General features: G+C 40.8%; 1 protein-coding gene across 4 annotated transcripts in view; it reads right to left on the bottom strand.

Annotated features, from left to right (window-relative positions):
• The window catches only part of LOC131342905 (membrane-associated guanylate kinase, WW and PDZ domain-containing protein 1-like), a 139717-nt gene that overhangs the window by 40173 nt on the left and 82507 nt on the right, over nucleotides 1-17037 (bottom strand). For all 4 annotated transcript variants that reach the window (XM_058374208.1, XM_058374206.1, XM_058374207.1 and 1 more), the window contains exons 3-6: nucleotides 5957-6076; nucleotides 4714-4920; nucleotides 2937-3141; nucleotides 1432-1514 (exon numbers count right to left, since the gene is read on the bottom strand). In XM_058374208.1, the coding sequence (XP_058230191.1) occupies nucleotides 1432-1514; nucleotides 2937-3141; nucleotides 4714-4920; nucleotides 5957-6076 (615 nt within the window). The remainder of the gene's footprint in view (nucleotides 1-1431; nucleotides 1515-2936; nucleotides 3142-4713; nucleotides 4921-5956; nucleotides 6077-17037) is intronic.

A 17037-nucleotide genomic window follows, 5' to 3' on the forward strand; every position in this document is an offset into this window, starting at 1 on the left:
CGGACGGATGGATTAATCCGGTGCGCGAGAATCAGCATCATAAGCCTCTCTGATCACACGTTAAACACGTGATACGAAGGCACGAGTATTAAAAAGACGTAATAAGAACGTGTCCGGGGATTAAAATGATGAGCAGGGACACGGTTTTTGCCGTTTAAGCGTGAACGAACACGATTCGACGCGATTCATGTGTGAATGAATCATTTGGAGTCGCTTTGAAAGAGTCCGTAAGGTGACTGAATTGGAATAAGGAGTCAACGAATGAGAATCATTTTTGGAAACCAGGAAATTTGAAAAGTACAAAATAGATCATCCTTTTCTGAGAGACTCCTTGATGATCAGAGATTTTAAGGTTAAGATTTTAAGCTTTAAGTTAAATAGTGCTTTATTATTGTTCCTGAATATTCCTGAATCATTTCTCTTCTGTTGTTCATTGAATCAGACGAGTGAGTACAGTGAATTCTTAAAAGGTTCATTCTGAACTGAATCAAGTTTCTTTTTTAAGATTTTTTAGAAGTACAAGTTTTTTTTCCCTTCTACCTACATATAATAAAATAATGACTATTCGCTATTTTAAGTACAGTGCGAGTCATTTGAGTCTGTTCATGAGTTAAATGATTCATTCAGCTGTAATCACTCATCTCTGCTCTTCCAGTAGGAGCTTTCCTTGTTCAGCACCTAATCAATGTTACTTATTTTGCGCGCTTTATTTATTCAAGGTCAACTTCGTATTGCTTTTGGCTATTGTCTTCGTCACATTTGCATATCCAATCTGATCATGTCGATGTCTTAACGAGAAAAAACGGCTGCCTGAGCCAGGAAATGCAGATTGTGCTGAACTCACCGGGGCTTTATGAATTATTTTATTCGGTGTGTTGTGCTGAAAAATAAAACGGTCTTCACCAGAAAGCTGCATGTTGTGAGTATGCAAGGTGGTGTGTGTGTGTGTGTGTGTCAGATTAAGACAGACAAACTGAAGAGGAAGTGGGCAGAATTTGTGTTTTGTGTTGGGTAATGTGACAAATCCAGTCTGTCCTGAAGGATTTTAAGTGTGTGTGTAAGAGGATTACAGCACTGTAGAAAAAATAAATAAATAAAATAAACTACTGTAGTGCAATAGTGCCACCTACAGCTGCAATGGACGTATGTATGGTACAGTCTCTCTCTCTCTTTCTCTCTCTCTCTCTCTCTTTCACACACAGAGTTTGATTCTGCAGAGGAAATATAATCTAATTCAGTTCACCTGATACACACACTAGCTTTATATTTAGTTGATATTACTTCCAGTATCAGTGTGTTATTTTTAAACCCTGAAAATTTACAAGAGAAAAGTCTCTCACATCTGCATCTAGTCTTAAGGTAGGTGTGAGACACACACACACACACACACACACACACACACACGATTTAGAGAATAAAACCGCTCTGTACCATCATCGTCGCACTCCTCCAGGGGTTTCTGGGGTTTGTCCAGGCACCGGGGGTCGATCCATGATGTGGTTTTTGTATTGTGGCTGAAACGCAAAAGGAAACACATCACACAACACCACACATCCTCAACATCAGCTCTACCAATGAGTAACCATCACACAACTTCACTCCGGCCTCCAGTGAGAGAAATTCCTGGAGAATCTCCATCTACAACTTTAACACTCCAAAACAAGTGCTAATTATTGACATAAATAATCTATTTATATAATTTCATCCCATTTAATTCTAAGTATACATCTAGCACACGTCTGTCTGTATTTCAAACAACTGCTTTTAAATGTCCCAGACAGACTGACAGAGAAATAAATAAAAGCTGGTGTAGTCCAGACATTTCTTGGGATGATGCAATAACTCAGAAATCCGATCTTCCCCTGAGATTCCGTTTGTCAGTATTGATATCACGGGACGAAATCTTTTTTTTTTTTTTTTTTTTTTAAGCGTGAAAGACTGTAAAATTTGTTTAAAGCCTGATTCTCACAGGGGTTTATTTTTCTAAAAAAAATCACCATTCAATCACCAGCAAAAAAAAAAAAATTATATTCTATTCATAGACAAAATAATAATCATATTTGATTGAGCCTGATTTGGAAAAATTTTAATATTGGTTCTACTACTACAATAAATAAATAAGCAAATAACTGAACAAAGAAATAAATAAATAACTGAATGAAGAAATAAATACATAACTGAATGAAGAAATAAATAACTAAATAAACAAAAAAATAAATCGATTTTTTTAAAGAATCAGACCATGTCTTTTTTATTTAAATATGCATGATCTATTGCATTGAATAATTAATTTGAATATTTTAATATGAACTCAGAATAATAAGAAAGTATATATATATATATGCCCTGATGTGGAAATTGACTATTTATTTCTGAATTAATTTTTATTTTTTAATAACCAAACCCTCAGCTTTACTCCAAGTTAAACAGGTGGTTTCTCTGCGATACGCTTCATTCAGTCTGAGTAAACATCCACGTACTCGTCAGCTTTACTCTCCGGTTTTAATTCTCGGCGTCATCAATAAATCATCCTCGTTAAACTGTTTAATTATCACTCATGGCTGCATTATATGGACCGAATGCGATGCGCTATATTAAAAACACATTAGTGGTTTTCATTACTGCAGAATTTCCACCACGGTATTAATCATATTTTAATTATTCTTTTCGATTCTTCAGTTCTGACATGAAATCTCATTCGCGCAGTTTAACCGTCTCTCCTGCTGCACAGTGTGAAGCTGCATTTATTCATCACTAATAAACATTTCCCTCGTCATAATTAGCTTCTTATTTAGTATTTAAGGCAGTTAAAGTTACTAGGGAGAGCAAGAGAATGAAATCTGATATGAGTAAAACATCCTTTAAAAAAAAAAAAAAAAAAAAAAAAAAAGGAGAGCGCGTTAATATTAGTTAAAATGGAATGATTTCTTTCTTACTCTATGAAGTAGACCTCTCCGTTCTCGGTGTAAGCCATCTCCCAGTTTTCGGGTAAAGGGCCCAGTGGGTCCTCGTCCGTGGGGTGGCTGGGGTGTGTGTGTGTGTTCTGAGTGCTCTCCGTGGTTGCCGTCGGGGCGCTGTTGAACCGGTGAGACGGGGCGAAGGGGCGGACAGAGGGGTGCTCGTCCGGTTCACTCGAGTCTCCTGCACATGTACACACACAGGGGTCGAAACTCAGACCAAATTCATTTCCAATATAGCTTTCAAACACACACACACACACACACACACACACACAGAAAGGCTTCCTTGATTACAGACTCAGTTGTGAATGAGTGTCTTCTCAGTTCACCTCCATCAGTCCCTGTGGGGGTGGGGCTCACTTCACAGCTCCGCCCCCTCACTTCCTGACCCATCTGGTGTGATCCAAAGCCGTTTACACTTACCTAACACCTACGTGTCTGTGTATAACTGTCAAACACACACACGAAATCCACAAGCACATCACCAGTTAGCAAACATGCTGAGTCGAGAGCCAGAGACACTGATTTCTTTATAGTCTGTGCACACACACACACACACACACAAATAGGGTCAAGCATTCGGAGAACTTTAACTGTGCTATTCCCATCAGTTTTCTTCTAAAGGGCAGAATGTGTGCAAATGGATTCTAAGAGAAGGAAAAGGTGTTGGAAGCAGGAAAAATGTTCAAGCATAAGGATCTGAGTGACAGAAAGTTTGAAAGCTAGAAAACTGGATCAAAGCATCTCCACGACAGCGAGTGGTCAGTACCGAACAAAAGGATTCCAGGGAAGAACAACCGCCCTGGTGAACCGGCGACTGGGTCATATGCAGGTTATCTAGGTTCAATGGTGTGTGTGGTGTGAAGGCTAGCATTTTTGTTCAGGAATGGTTTAAGGAGAGTTCAAGGCTTTGACTTGGGCTCCAGATTCTGATCGAGCGTCTCTGGGACTTGCTGAAGAAATACTTAAAGGATCCTCTGCTGACGTCTCAGTGCCAGATACCACAGCACACCTTCAGAGGTGTTGTGGAGTCCATGTGTCGAAGGGTCAGAGCTGAAGGGTCAAGGCTGATCTATATCATATAAGGCAGCTGGTTTTAATATTATGGCTGATCGGTGTAGATAGATAGATAGATAGATAGATAGATAGATAGATAGATAGATAGATAGATAGATAGATAGATAGACAGACAGACAGACAGACAGACAGACAGACAGACAGAGATAGATAGATAGATAGATAGATAGATAGATAGATAGATAGACAGACAGACAGACAGACAGACAGACAGACAGAGATAGATAGATAGATAGATAGATAGATAGATAGATAGATAGATAGACAGACAGACAGATAGATAGATAGATAGATAGATAGACAGACAGACAGACAGACAGACAGACAGATAGATAGACAGAAAGACAGATAGATAGAGAGATATCAGTTATTTATAAATATATGTATATTCAGAGACTGAACATTATTTGCCTTTATAAGTGAAGACACTTTAGTAAAACCGGCCTCTCACTTACATCCATAATATTTTTCACTGTAGTAAAATATTCCATTATTTATGATAAAGTATTAATACATCCACATCTCATTTATTCTGATAGAGATACCGGACATGTCAGCCAGATGGTGCTATTTTGCCCCAAGTCTGCCTGTCTGCCAGCCAGCCAGCCAACACACACACACACACGTGCACACACACACACACACACACACACACACACACACCCCTATACCTCACCTGTGAAGCTGCTGTTCATTTCAGGAAGCTCGTCCTCATCCTCTGTGTCAGCGGGGGCTATTCCAGCATTCTGCATCTCATTGTAGGACTTGGAGCGGCGGGGTGTGGTCTCCTGGGGGCGGGGCGTGTCGTTTGGCGACGCCTCTCCGCCAATCACTTTAGCAGCAGGGGGCTGGCTCGACGGTTTGGGTGTTCCATAGTAGTTACCTAGGCAACAAGGGCATATCAGGAGTGATTCGAGGAGGAGAGAGGAAGGTGTGTGTGTGTGTGTGTGTGTGTGTGTGTGTGTGTGTGTGGACAAAGGAGGTGAGTGAAATCGAGGAAAAGGCGTTGTGGTGTCGTCTAGAGGCTGAGGAGAGTTTTTTGTTGATTTTAGGAAGAAGAAGAAGAAGAACGGCATAAAATCAATACAATAATCCCTGTAAGATTTTGACCCGGAAATAAACAGCATGTGTTACACAATCAGATTGGATTTATTTATCAGATGGAGATCCCAATACTGATGGCAGACATATCTGATTCTGGATAAAGCAGTTTGATGTGATGAGAGTGATGATTTAGCTTACACAATGCAAAACCACTGGCTATGAGCTTCAGATTCCCAGCTTCACACTGTAGCTCCACCAGTTCACAAAAACACAAAAGAACAGTCTGAAAATTTTCCTTCACTTGGCTTTGACCCTGTAACTCATCATACGCTTGCTTTGAATTCTGCCTCATTTGTAAGCTTAATTTAGTAAGATTGATTTGTAAGATCAATTATCATCAGAATGGAACTTTCTTGTAGCTTTCTTGAGCTTTTCTTTCATCAAACATATTTTGGTCGATTGTTTATCTGATACATCTTTGCTGATGGAGGAAGTGTCTAATTTAAGAAGTTCGGGAGAAAAGAAATTGGCAGGGGAGAGAGACAGAGAGACTGAGAGAGAGAGAGAGAGAAAGTGATGAAACCATGTGAAATGTCCACGGTTTGTCCACTAAACGCAGCTCCTGTGTTCTGGACACAATGTGCATTCAAATTAATTCCTCACCTATAAAACCAGCTGATTTTAGATTCTTTCAAAAAACAAATATAAGACACATTCAGGAAATATGTGTTTGAATGGTGACCATCAAATCTGACCAGTAGTTAAATAAAACCAGTTCTCAGAGCTCTGGCTTCCTCACGGGGTTCTGGTGGAATTGTATCGTAAGGAGCAATGTAAAGAAAAGGAGATGCTTTAAGGAGAACAGAGGAGTTTACCTTCGTAAGAGCCGATCTCTAGGAGCGTCCCGCTCTGCTCGAGCTTCAGGAAGTCCTCCACCGAGAGGAAGTTATAATCGACTCCAGGAACCTCTCCGTCACGAGGAGGGCGGGTCGTACCTGTGAGGAACAAAAAAACACATGGGTTAGGGATTAGATTCCTAATAATGGAGAAGAACGTTAAGCTACAGATGAAAAAAATCAGAAAACTGATTTCCCACCAGATGTCCCCTTTTTTTGGTTCTTCCTGGTTGCCCTGGTTTCCGTGCTAACAGCATTGGATACACAAACACCACGGTTACACAATGCCTACAGAACCAGCGATGTCAAATCATAATTAGTGCTATATAATTCTATATTTTCATTTTAAATAAAATTATAACAACTTTTAAAGTGTTTGAAAGTAACAACAGAGAGTATCGACTAAAAGCACAAGCTCAGTTCTGATCATCAGCTTACGTAGCGCCTGCTGTTTATCTTCCTGAAAAGAGCGTGATGTCTCAGTTCGTCTCTGTGTGTTTATATTAATGCAGATCCGGTGGAGGTGATGAGGCAAATATCATCTAAGGCTCTCGGTATCAGGATAATTTGGTTTGCAAACAATAAACAAATAAATAAATAAATAAACAAATAGGCTTATTTTTTTTCTATTTTTTTTACAATAAGAAAAAAGACTACACAATACAAACTACTCCGAACTCCTTATATTTATTTCTATTATAAAATAATAAAATTGATTAAATAATTTTTTAATTGCATTTATTTAAGTTTTTTTTTTAGAATTTTAAGAATATTTAGAATTTAGGAAGAATGAGAAAAAATTTAAAATTATCTACAAAAATGCAAATAAATAAATAAATAAATAAATAATAATTTACCAAATTTACCATGTTATTTAAATAATAATATTTATCAAATTAATCAATAAATTTACTTAAAGAAAATGTTATATTTTTAATTGTTATTGTGGGTTTTTTTTTTATTTACCCCACAATAGAAAGAAGGAATAGAAATAATTATAAAAGTGAGGAAAATCATGAATAATTATTAGTTGTTAGAATTATAAAGTTGCTAGATGTTACAAAAATACAAAGAATGTGTGTAAAACCCAGAGAAAAGTGCATTCTGGGTAAACAAGGTGTGCTTTCTGTAGATTACTCAGCTCTGTTTTAAAGTTAATAGCTGCTTTCATTACAGAGATTACAGATTTATACGAGTTGAGCTAATGGTTAAAAGTCAGCCTGCGTATTTTGGACCAAAGTATTTTCCATGTTGGTGTGCACCAGCTCTCATTCGGAGCATCTGGTTTTCTCAGAGACTGATCCCAGGGCAGGAGACCAACCCTGGTCAGAGAATGGTCCCAGGGCAGGAGACTAACCCTGCTCAGAGACTGGTCCCAGAGCAGGAGACTAACCCTGCTCAGGGATTGGTCCCAGGGCAGGAGACTAACCCTGCTCAGGGACTGGTCCCAGGGCAGGAGACTAACCCTGCTCAGAGACTGGTCCCAAGACAGGAGACTAACCCTGCTCAGAGACTGGTCCCAAGACAGGAGACTAACCCTGCTCAGAGACTGGTCCCAGGACAGGAGACTAACCCTGCTCAGGGACTGGTCCCAGGGCAGGAGACTAACCCTGCTCAGAGACTGGTCCCAGGGCAGGAGACTCAATTTATTTTATTTATTTTTGTATAGTGCTTTTAACAAAGAGCATTGTCTCAAAGCAGCTTTACATGAAAAACAACATAAGAAAACAACAAACATATAAACAGACAAACAGTCCTAGATGTTATCCCAAGTGAGCAAGCCTGAGGTGACTGAGGGGACTGTGGCAAGGAAAAACTCCCTTAGATGGTATGAGGAAGAGTAACCAGAGAGTAACCTTGAGAGTAACCAGACTCAAAAGGGAACCCATCCTCATTTGGGTGAGACTAACCCTGCTCAGGGACTGGTCCCAGGGCAGGAGACTACCCCCGCTCAGGGACTGGTCCCAGGGCAGGAGACTAACCCTGCTCAGGGACTGGTCCCAGGGCAGGAGACTAACCCTGCTCAGAGACTGGTCCCAGGACAGGAGACTAACCCCGCTCAGGGACTGGTCCCAGGGCAGGAGACTACCCCTGCTCAGGGACTGGTCCCAGGGCAGGAGACTAACCCTGCTCAGAGACTGGTCCCAGGACAGGAGACTAACCCTGCTCAGGGACTGGTCCCAGGACAGGAGACTACCCCCGCTCAGGGACTGGTCCCAGGGCAGGAGACTACCCCCGCTCAGGGACTGGTCCCAGGGCAGGAGACTAACCCTGCTCAGGGACTGGTCCCAGTCTCTTTTCCATCTTTACAGCCTGACAGATCAGTAACACAAAAGACCAACAAGGCTGAAATGATTCCCAAGCAGCACACTGCACCACCAGGCTGCGCTTTTGGACCCTTATCATCCGCTAGCGTCTGGGTTTGATCCGGTTCAGGTGAGGATCAGCAGCAGGTTCCAGGATTAGAGCCCGATGAGGGTGTGAATAAAGAGAACATAAGTTATTCATGAGGAACTGGGAATAGAACCAGACTGCAGAAGCTGTGAAGCCACATGACAGAGCAGAGTCAGGCCTCGCTGAGCTGTGTGTGTGTGAGTGTGTGTGTGTCTGTCAGTGGGGCGCTAAACGCCCAAAATACACAGGTATGGAGATGAAAGCAGACATGGTGTCACACCGAGTCACTTAGACGTCCTCTAATAATACAACTAATAATACAACATTCAGGAAAAATCAGGAAAAATACTGACTAAGCATTAATGTTCTTACATGTGCATTGACGGACACACACACACACACTCTCACATACATGCTCTCTCTCACACCACACACACACACACACACACACACAAATCTCATGGTCTGGAACCAAGAGCCAGTGAAATGATCACCATAGCAATGACTCAACTCAGCTGTTAATCAGAGCTTGATGCAGTAGCAGTAGAGCTAGCAGCTGGTGACATCACTGTGTGTATAAAAGTAATATAAACAGCTCTTTAGCTGCTGAAGTGTGTTCTTAAAGACAGAACTAGAATAGTCACGGAGTCTCCTGTACACCAGGATGTCTGTTTTATTTCACCAGACTGAACTGAGGGCTTGATAATGACTGAAGCTGTGAGGGAAAAACCTGGCTGGAATTCAGTGACGCTAATTTTCTGAACAGCGCAGCACACGCTGATTTAAATGATTCAGCTGAAAGAGTAGAGACTAGCTACAGGGTGAGGAATGCTCAGTGAGGAGAGAGAGATCAGACTTCTGGAGATTTTTCTTTCTCTGGTCTGATTAGTGATCAGTACGAACGACAGCAGAGAACAACTGAAGGTTCAAAACAATAAAGAAGAGAAGTTTTAGCTGAACAGCACAGAGTTATGCTCTAGCATTACAACACACTATATAACTACAGATCACTTCATCCATCACTCCGTCTGAGCATCACAGGTAGGCTTTGTTCTTCTTCCATTCTTCTGTCCATCCGTCCATCCACTTCTACTTCTATCTATTCATTTCTTCCATCCATCCATCCATCCAAACTCCCACCCATCTATCTATCTATCCATCCATCCATCCATCCATCCATCTAGCCCCATTTTCATCTATTTATCTGTTTTATCCATCCATCCATCCATCCATCCATCCATCTTGATATCTATTTATCCATCCATCTATTTGTCCATCAATCCAATTCATCAGACAGATGGATGGACTATCTATCTATATCCATCTATCCATTTCAGTGTCTATCTATTTATCAGTTCCGTCCATCCATTTGATATGTATCTATGTGTTCCATCCATTTATTTGTCTATCAATCCAGTCCATCCATCCATTTGTCTGTCTGTCTGTCTGTCAATCTTCACCTATCCATTTTGATACCTATCTATTTATGTGTTCCATCTACCCATCCATTTTGATTTTGACTTATCTATCCATTTGTCCATCAACACTATTAATCTGCCCGTCTGCCCATCTGTCTGTCTGCCTGTCTGTCTATCTATCCATCTAACTATCTATCTACACTATATTGCCAAAAGTATTCGCTCACCCATCCAAATAATCAGTATCAGGTGTTCCAATCACTTCCATGGCCACAGGTGTATAAAATCAAGCACCTAGGCATGCAGACTGTTTTTACAAACATTTGTGGAAGAATGGGTCGCTCTCAGGAGCTCAGTGAATTCCAGCGTGGAACTGCGATAGCATGCCACCTGTGCAACAAATCCAGTCGTGAAATTTCCTCGCTCCTAAATATTCCACAGTCAACTGTCAGCTGTATTATAAGAACGTGGGAGTGTTTGGGAATGACAGCAACTCAGGCTCGAATTGGTAGGCCACGTAAACTGACAGAGCGGGGTCAGCGGATGCTGAGGCGCATAGTGCAAAGAGGTCGCCAACTTTCTGCAGAGTCAATCGCTACAGACCTCCAAACTTCATGTGGCCTTCAGATTAGTTCAAGAACAGTGCGCAGAGAGCTTCATGGAATGGGTTTCCATGGCCGAGCAGCTGCATCCAAGCCATACATCACCAAGTGCAATGCAAAGCGTTGGATGCAGTGGTGTAAAGCACGCCGCCACTGAACTCTAGAGCAGTGGAGACGTGTTCTCTGGAGTGATGAATCGCGCTTCTCCATCTGGCAATCTGATGGACGAGTCTGGGTTTGGCGGTTGCCAGGAGAACGGTACTTGTCTGACTGCATTGTGCCAAGTTTAAAGTTTGGTGGAGGGGGGATTATGGTGTGGGGTTGTTTTTCAGGAGCTGGGCTTGGCCCCTTAGTTCCAGTGAACTCTGAATGCTTCAGCATACCAAGACATTTTGGACAATTCCATGCTCCCAACTTTGTGGGATCCTGGGCCTTAGCCCATCCCTGTGTCAATGGATCTCCAACTTCCTGCGGGACAGACCTCAGGCAGTATGGGTGGGCAACCATGTCTCACCCTCACTCACCCTCAGCACTGGAGCCCCCCAGGGTTGTGTTCTGAGCCCCCTGCTGTACTCACTGTACACCTTTGACTGTGTGGCCACTTCTAGCTCCACCAACATCGTGAAGTTTGCAGACGATACTGTGGTGGTGGGCCTGATCTCCAATAACGACGAGATGGCCTACCTAGAGGAGATTAAAAACCTGGAGACATGGTGCCAGGTCAACAATCTCCTCCTGAATGTCAGCAAGACTAAGGAGCTGATAGTGGACTTTAGCACAAAGCAGGAGAGGAATTACCAGCCCCTCACTATCGACGGGACCCCAGTGGAGAGAGTGGACAGTCTTCGGTACCTAGGTGTTTACATCACGCAGGACCTGACATGGTCCTGTCACATTAACACCCTGGTGAAGAAGGCCCGGCAGCGTCTTTATCATCTCAGACGCCTGAAGGACTTTAAACTGCCCTCAAAGGCGCTAAAGACATTCTACACCTGCACCATTGACAGCATCCTGATGGGAAGTATCACAGCCTGGTTTGGGAACAGCACCAAACAGGACAGGCAAGCTCTCCAGAGGGTGGTGCGATTGGCCGAGCGTACCATCCGCACCGAGCTTCCTGACCTGGACACCATATACAGCAAGTGGTGCTGGACCAAAGCCAGGAAGATTATGAAGGACCTCAGCCATCACAACAATGGACTCTTCTCTCTGTTGAGGTCAGGGAAACATTTCCGTTCCTTGAAGGCAAACACAGAGAGAATGAGGAGGAGCTTCTTCCCGCAGGCCATTCAGGCCCTCAACCAGTACACCTAGAATCTGGACTTTCTGGACTTACCCACACACGACATGACATTCTACCTCAGCTGATTGTTGCACATGCAATAATTGCACTACTTTGTACTCTGCACTACTCTGTACACACAATAACACTCTCACCGTACATCTTTTCTGTACATCTTTGTGTGCACACTGCACTGACACTTTACTCCCTGTTCAATTGGACAATTTTATTTGCCTTATATATACATCTACATATATATTTATCTTACATATGCACACTGTACATACTGTATTCATTTGCTACACCATTTCAGAGTTGACCATTTATCTACATATATGCATGTACTGTATCTTCTATATATTATAGAGTCTACACATATATATTTATTTATATATTGTTTTATTTTTCACATATACTATATATATACTATATTGTGCTGTACTATATTAGTGTATTATATTTTTGTTTTTATATTTGTTTTTTTATATTTAGTTTTTATAAAGCAGTTTTATATTTGTATATATTATATTACTATTTTTGTTACTATTATTGTTATTTTTATTTTATTTTTCATTATTTATAATATTTACTGCTACATTGATTGATACTACACATATATATATATATATACATATATAAATACATATATATAAATACATATATATATATATATATATATATATATATATATATATATATATATATATATATATATATACACATACATACATATATACACATACATATATATATATATATACACACACACACATTTTATATATATATATATATATATATATATATATATACACTATATTGCCAAAAGTATTCGCTCACCTGCCTTGACTCGCATATGAACTTAAGTGACATCCCATTCCTAATCCATAGGGTTCAATATGACGTCGGTCCACCCTTTGCAGCTATAACAGCTTCAACTCTTCTGGGAAGGCTGTCCACAAGGTTTAGGAGTGTGTTTATGGGAATTTTTGACCATTCTTCCAGAAGCGCATTTGTGAGGTCACACACTGATGTTGGACGAGAAGGTCTGGCTCTCAGTCTCCGCTCTAATTCATCCCAAAGGTGTTCTATCGGGTTGAGGTCAGGACTCTGTGCAGGCCAGTCAAGTTCATCCACACCAGACTCTGTCATCCATGTCTTTATGGACCTTGCTTTGTGCACTGGTGCACAGTCATGTTGGAAGTGGAAGGGGCCAGCTCCAAACTGTTCCCACAAAGTTTGGAGCATGGAATTGTCCAAAATGTCTTGGTATGCTGAAGCATTCAGAGTTCCTTTCACTGGAACTAAGGGGCCAAGCCCAGCTCCTGAAAAACAACCCCACACCATAATCCCCCCTCCACCAAACTTTACACTTGGCACAATGCAGTCAGACAAGTACCGTTCTCCTGGCAACCGCCAAACCCAGACTCGTCCATCAGATTGCCAGATGGAGAAGCGCGATTCGTCACTCCAGAGAACGCGTCTCCACTGCTCTAGAGTCCAGTGGCAGCGTGCTTTACACCACTGCATCCGACGCTTTGCATTGCACTTGGTGATGTATGGCTTGGATGCAGCTGCTCGGCCATGGAAACCCATTCCGTGAAGCTCTCTGCGCACTGTTCTTGAGCTAATCTGAAGGCCACATGAAGTTTGGAGGTCTGTAGTGATTGACTCTGCAGAAAGTTGGCGACCTCTTCGCACTATGCACCTCAGCATCCGCTGACCCCGCTCCGTCAGTTTACGTGGCCTACCACTTCGTGGCTGAGTTGCTGTCGTTCCCAAACACTTCCACGTTCTTATAATACAGCTGACAGTTGACTGTGGAATATTTAGGAGCGAGGAAATTTCACGACTGGATTTGTTGCACAGGTGGCATCCTATCACAGTTCCACGCTGGAATTCACTGAGCTCCTGAGAGCGACCCATTCTTTCACAAATGTTTGTAAAAACAGTCTGCATGCCTAGGTGCTTGATTTTATACACCTGTGGCCATGGCAGTGATTGGAACACCTGATTCTGATTATTTGGATGGGTGAGCGAATACTTTTGGCAATATAGTGTACATACATATTTGCATAGGCATATCTGACACTTGACTTTCAAGTTATTTTTGAGTTCTACCATTTAATTTTCCCTACTTTTCCCTATATATTCTTAACTATATCCCCTATTTTTCATGTCCACACTTTAAATTTTAAATTTTTCTTTTTTACTCTTTCTTTTTTTATGTAAGACAGTCATGAAAAGCATTTCACTACACGTCGTACTGTGTATAATTTCGTATGTGACCAATAAAATTTGAATTTGAAATTCATTTCTGCACTGACTGTAAATAAATATTTGTTAAAACATAAGTAACTCAGAAGTCTATGAATGAATGAAAGACACTGGACCTTCTCTCATAACATCTCATATTATTTTATTATTATTATTATTATCATCATCAAAGTTAGCTTCAACTCCTGAGTGACGTGTTTCAATTCTGACTCTCGTATAAATTTTTGGACAAAAGCGTCCACCAAATGAACAGCCGTGAACGGAACCAGAACACAAAATCTCAACACTGTCACTATGACAACATATACACACAGTCTACACTATGGTAAACATTTCCTTAGCGTGCTCAACCATTTATTCAGAAGCTAAACATCTTTGCTAACAAACACACTCTTTTCTATCATAGCTTTCGGTCCAGACTCATACACATACTCGTTTCGGATCGATCCAGCGTGCTGTAAGGCTGGAAGATGATTACTGCAGCTCTGAAGCTCATATCCTGGCCTTTCGCTCGTTCAAGAAGCTGTAATATTCAGTGTAATGTGTCTCACATCTCAAAAAAACACGATACCCAGATACACCGGATTCTGTTTTGTTCGTTCCAGACAGATAGCGGACACTAACTTGTTTGTATCGCTAAGGCTCTTATTAAGAAGATATAGATGAATGAATTCTGTCTGATAAACGATGAGGACACGACACGTCAACTGTCCTCTTCATCTTTGCTTATAAAAATAAAAAATCTCCCACAATGGTTTTAAAATGAAGTTCATTTGAGCTGAAATGAACAGAATTCTGTGAATTATATATTTGCATCATGAAATTAAACACTTAATAACTAAACAAAATCAAATTAAATACTTAACTAAATAAAATAAAATTAAATATTTAATTAATAAATAAAATCATATCAAATTGTTAACTAAATAAAATAAAATTAAATATTTAATAAACAAATAAAATTAAATTAAAGACTTAACTAAAAAATGTTTTTACAGGTATATTATAATTAAATACTTAATAAAATAAAATTAAATTAAATACTTAATAACTAAATAACTCTAAAATCAATTCAGGATAAAACAAATCTAATATTTTTCCCCTTTTGCTTGTGTCTATTTTTTTGCTTGCTGGATTGAAGAAGTCTAAAACAAATCCAGCTGAAGTCAGGAATAAAACACTTCAGAACATGTTATAGGAAAATAAGAAATCATGAGACATTGTGGACTCGAGTTACATTTACAGCACTTGAGGTCATACTTTTTATCCGTTTGTAGTTACACTGATATTATCGAACGTCCACAAAACAATTAGTTTGCTGTATGCACAAAACCGTAGCTTCCCAATAATCCACAAAGCATGAAGACTTCCTCATGAAGGTCTGTTGCAAAGCGCTGACACAGAAGTATCCTTCCCTAGATGTCTCTTTATACATATTAACAATTTTTTTTGTACACCATACCTCAGCTGTTACTATAGAAACGATATCCTATCAGTCGTATCTATTTCATGTTACTGCCTGTTTCTGCTTCTGTTCATTTATAGCTATTATCCGAGACCCCTGAGGGTTTCGCTCGTACACTCGTGTCACGTGTTACGTATCTCTGGAGCTTTCTGAGAACAAACTCCAACGATCCGATGCAATAAGCCGGAGCAGCTGTCATGGCCTCTGGTAATCACAGCACACACACTAGTGGTGTAGGAACTTGAGCAGAGCCAACACTCTACATCACTGCTAGGAAAACCTTTCCTCAGGGGACAGCATGAACCCTGCGTGTGTGTGTGTGGTGTGTGTGTGTGTGTGGGTCCATGTGCCATATTCAAATGCCAAATCAACTCAACTGTGGAATCTGGCAAGCAAAGAAACCCAAGAAAGAGCAGAAAGATTTATAACTGTTGCTCTAATGAAGGTGAGCCAAACTTAATAAAGCAACAGCACATGAGTCCAGCACCAGAGTGCACCTGCTGGGAGTCAGAGTCTGGGCAGTGGGACAGAGATAACACACACACAAACACACACACACACATACAATGCTTTATCTAATCCCATTTTCCAGACTGTAATAAACCCACAGTGCAGGAATGAGTGGGATCCAGAGTGTGTGCAGGGTTCATTAGCCCAGCCTACTCTTTATCAGCTGTTACACAATTGAAAGATTATACACAAATGGCCGTGTGTGTGTGTGTGTGTACTTGTGACCCGATTGGTTAGGATGTCAAAAAGTACTCTGGAGTACTCATACCTGTGGAAGAGCTCTAAATGCTGAACCTGATACACTGAGCAACAGCACGGCGCACAAACACACAAACACACACACACACACACGGGTCAATGATTCAGAAGGGACATGGACTCTGTAGCCAAATGGCTCCATCCACATGGGTAAAAAAAGAAAGAAAAACATCTAACAAGAGTTTAGAACTCTAAACACACACACACACACACACACAAAGACTAGTAGCATGCTCTGTATCTGCTGTGGAGTTTTGTCACTTAGTGTAAAAGAGCTGTGTCGAGTTTCATCCAACCATCATCCATACTTCTACATCAAATCCTAACACACACACACACATCCTTCATCTATCTTTGTTTCTGCACTGGTCTGACCGGGGTCTTCCCTCAGTCCCTAGACTAACTGGGGATCAGTGTGTCGTGCTGTTTGGTTTCTTATCATTCCTAATTAGGAGACAAGAGAGGGACTGAATTACGCTGCACTCAGCCTTTAATTTATTCTCCCTCCATCTCTCGCATTCTCTCCAACATTATCTCTCTCACACACACACACACACAACCGCACACACACAGCAATCGATTCTACGACATGATTTAAAAATATTGATTGTTGACGGTTATTTCTATTTAAATCCCTGTAAGAAGTATTTTTTTGAGCGTGTCCTGGCGAGGTTAGAGCTGAAAACGAGACATCAAGAAGTTACTGTAGTCAGCATCTGTCCTGCTGTTTATTCCGTCTCGTATGTCAGCAACCTAATAAAGCAGCCTTTGGAAAAGGTTTGGAAGTAAAAACTAAAGAAACTAAAAAGAAATAAAGCCCTGTTGGGGAACTGCACTGATATTTGTACCTAGAAATA

This window comes from Hemibagrus wyckioides, linkage group LG21 (assembly GCF_019097595.1).
Source record: "Hemibagrus wyckioides isolate EC202008001 linkage group LG21, SWU_Hwy_1.0, whole genome shotgun sequence".
In the NCBI taxonomy this organism is placed as follows: Eukaryota; Metazoa; Chordata; class Actinopteri; order Siluriformes; family Bagridae; genus Hemibagrus; species Hemibagrus wyckioides.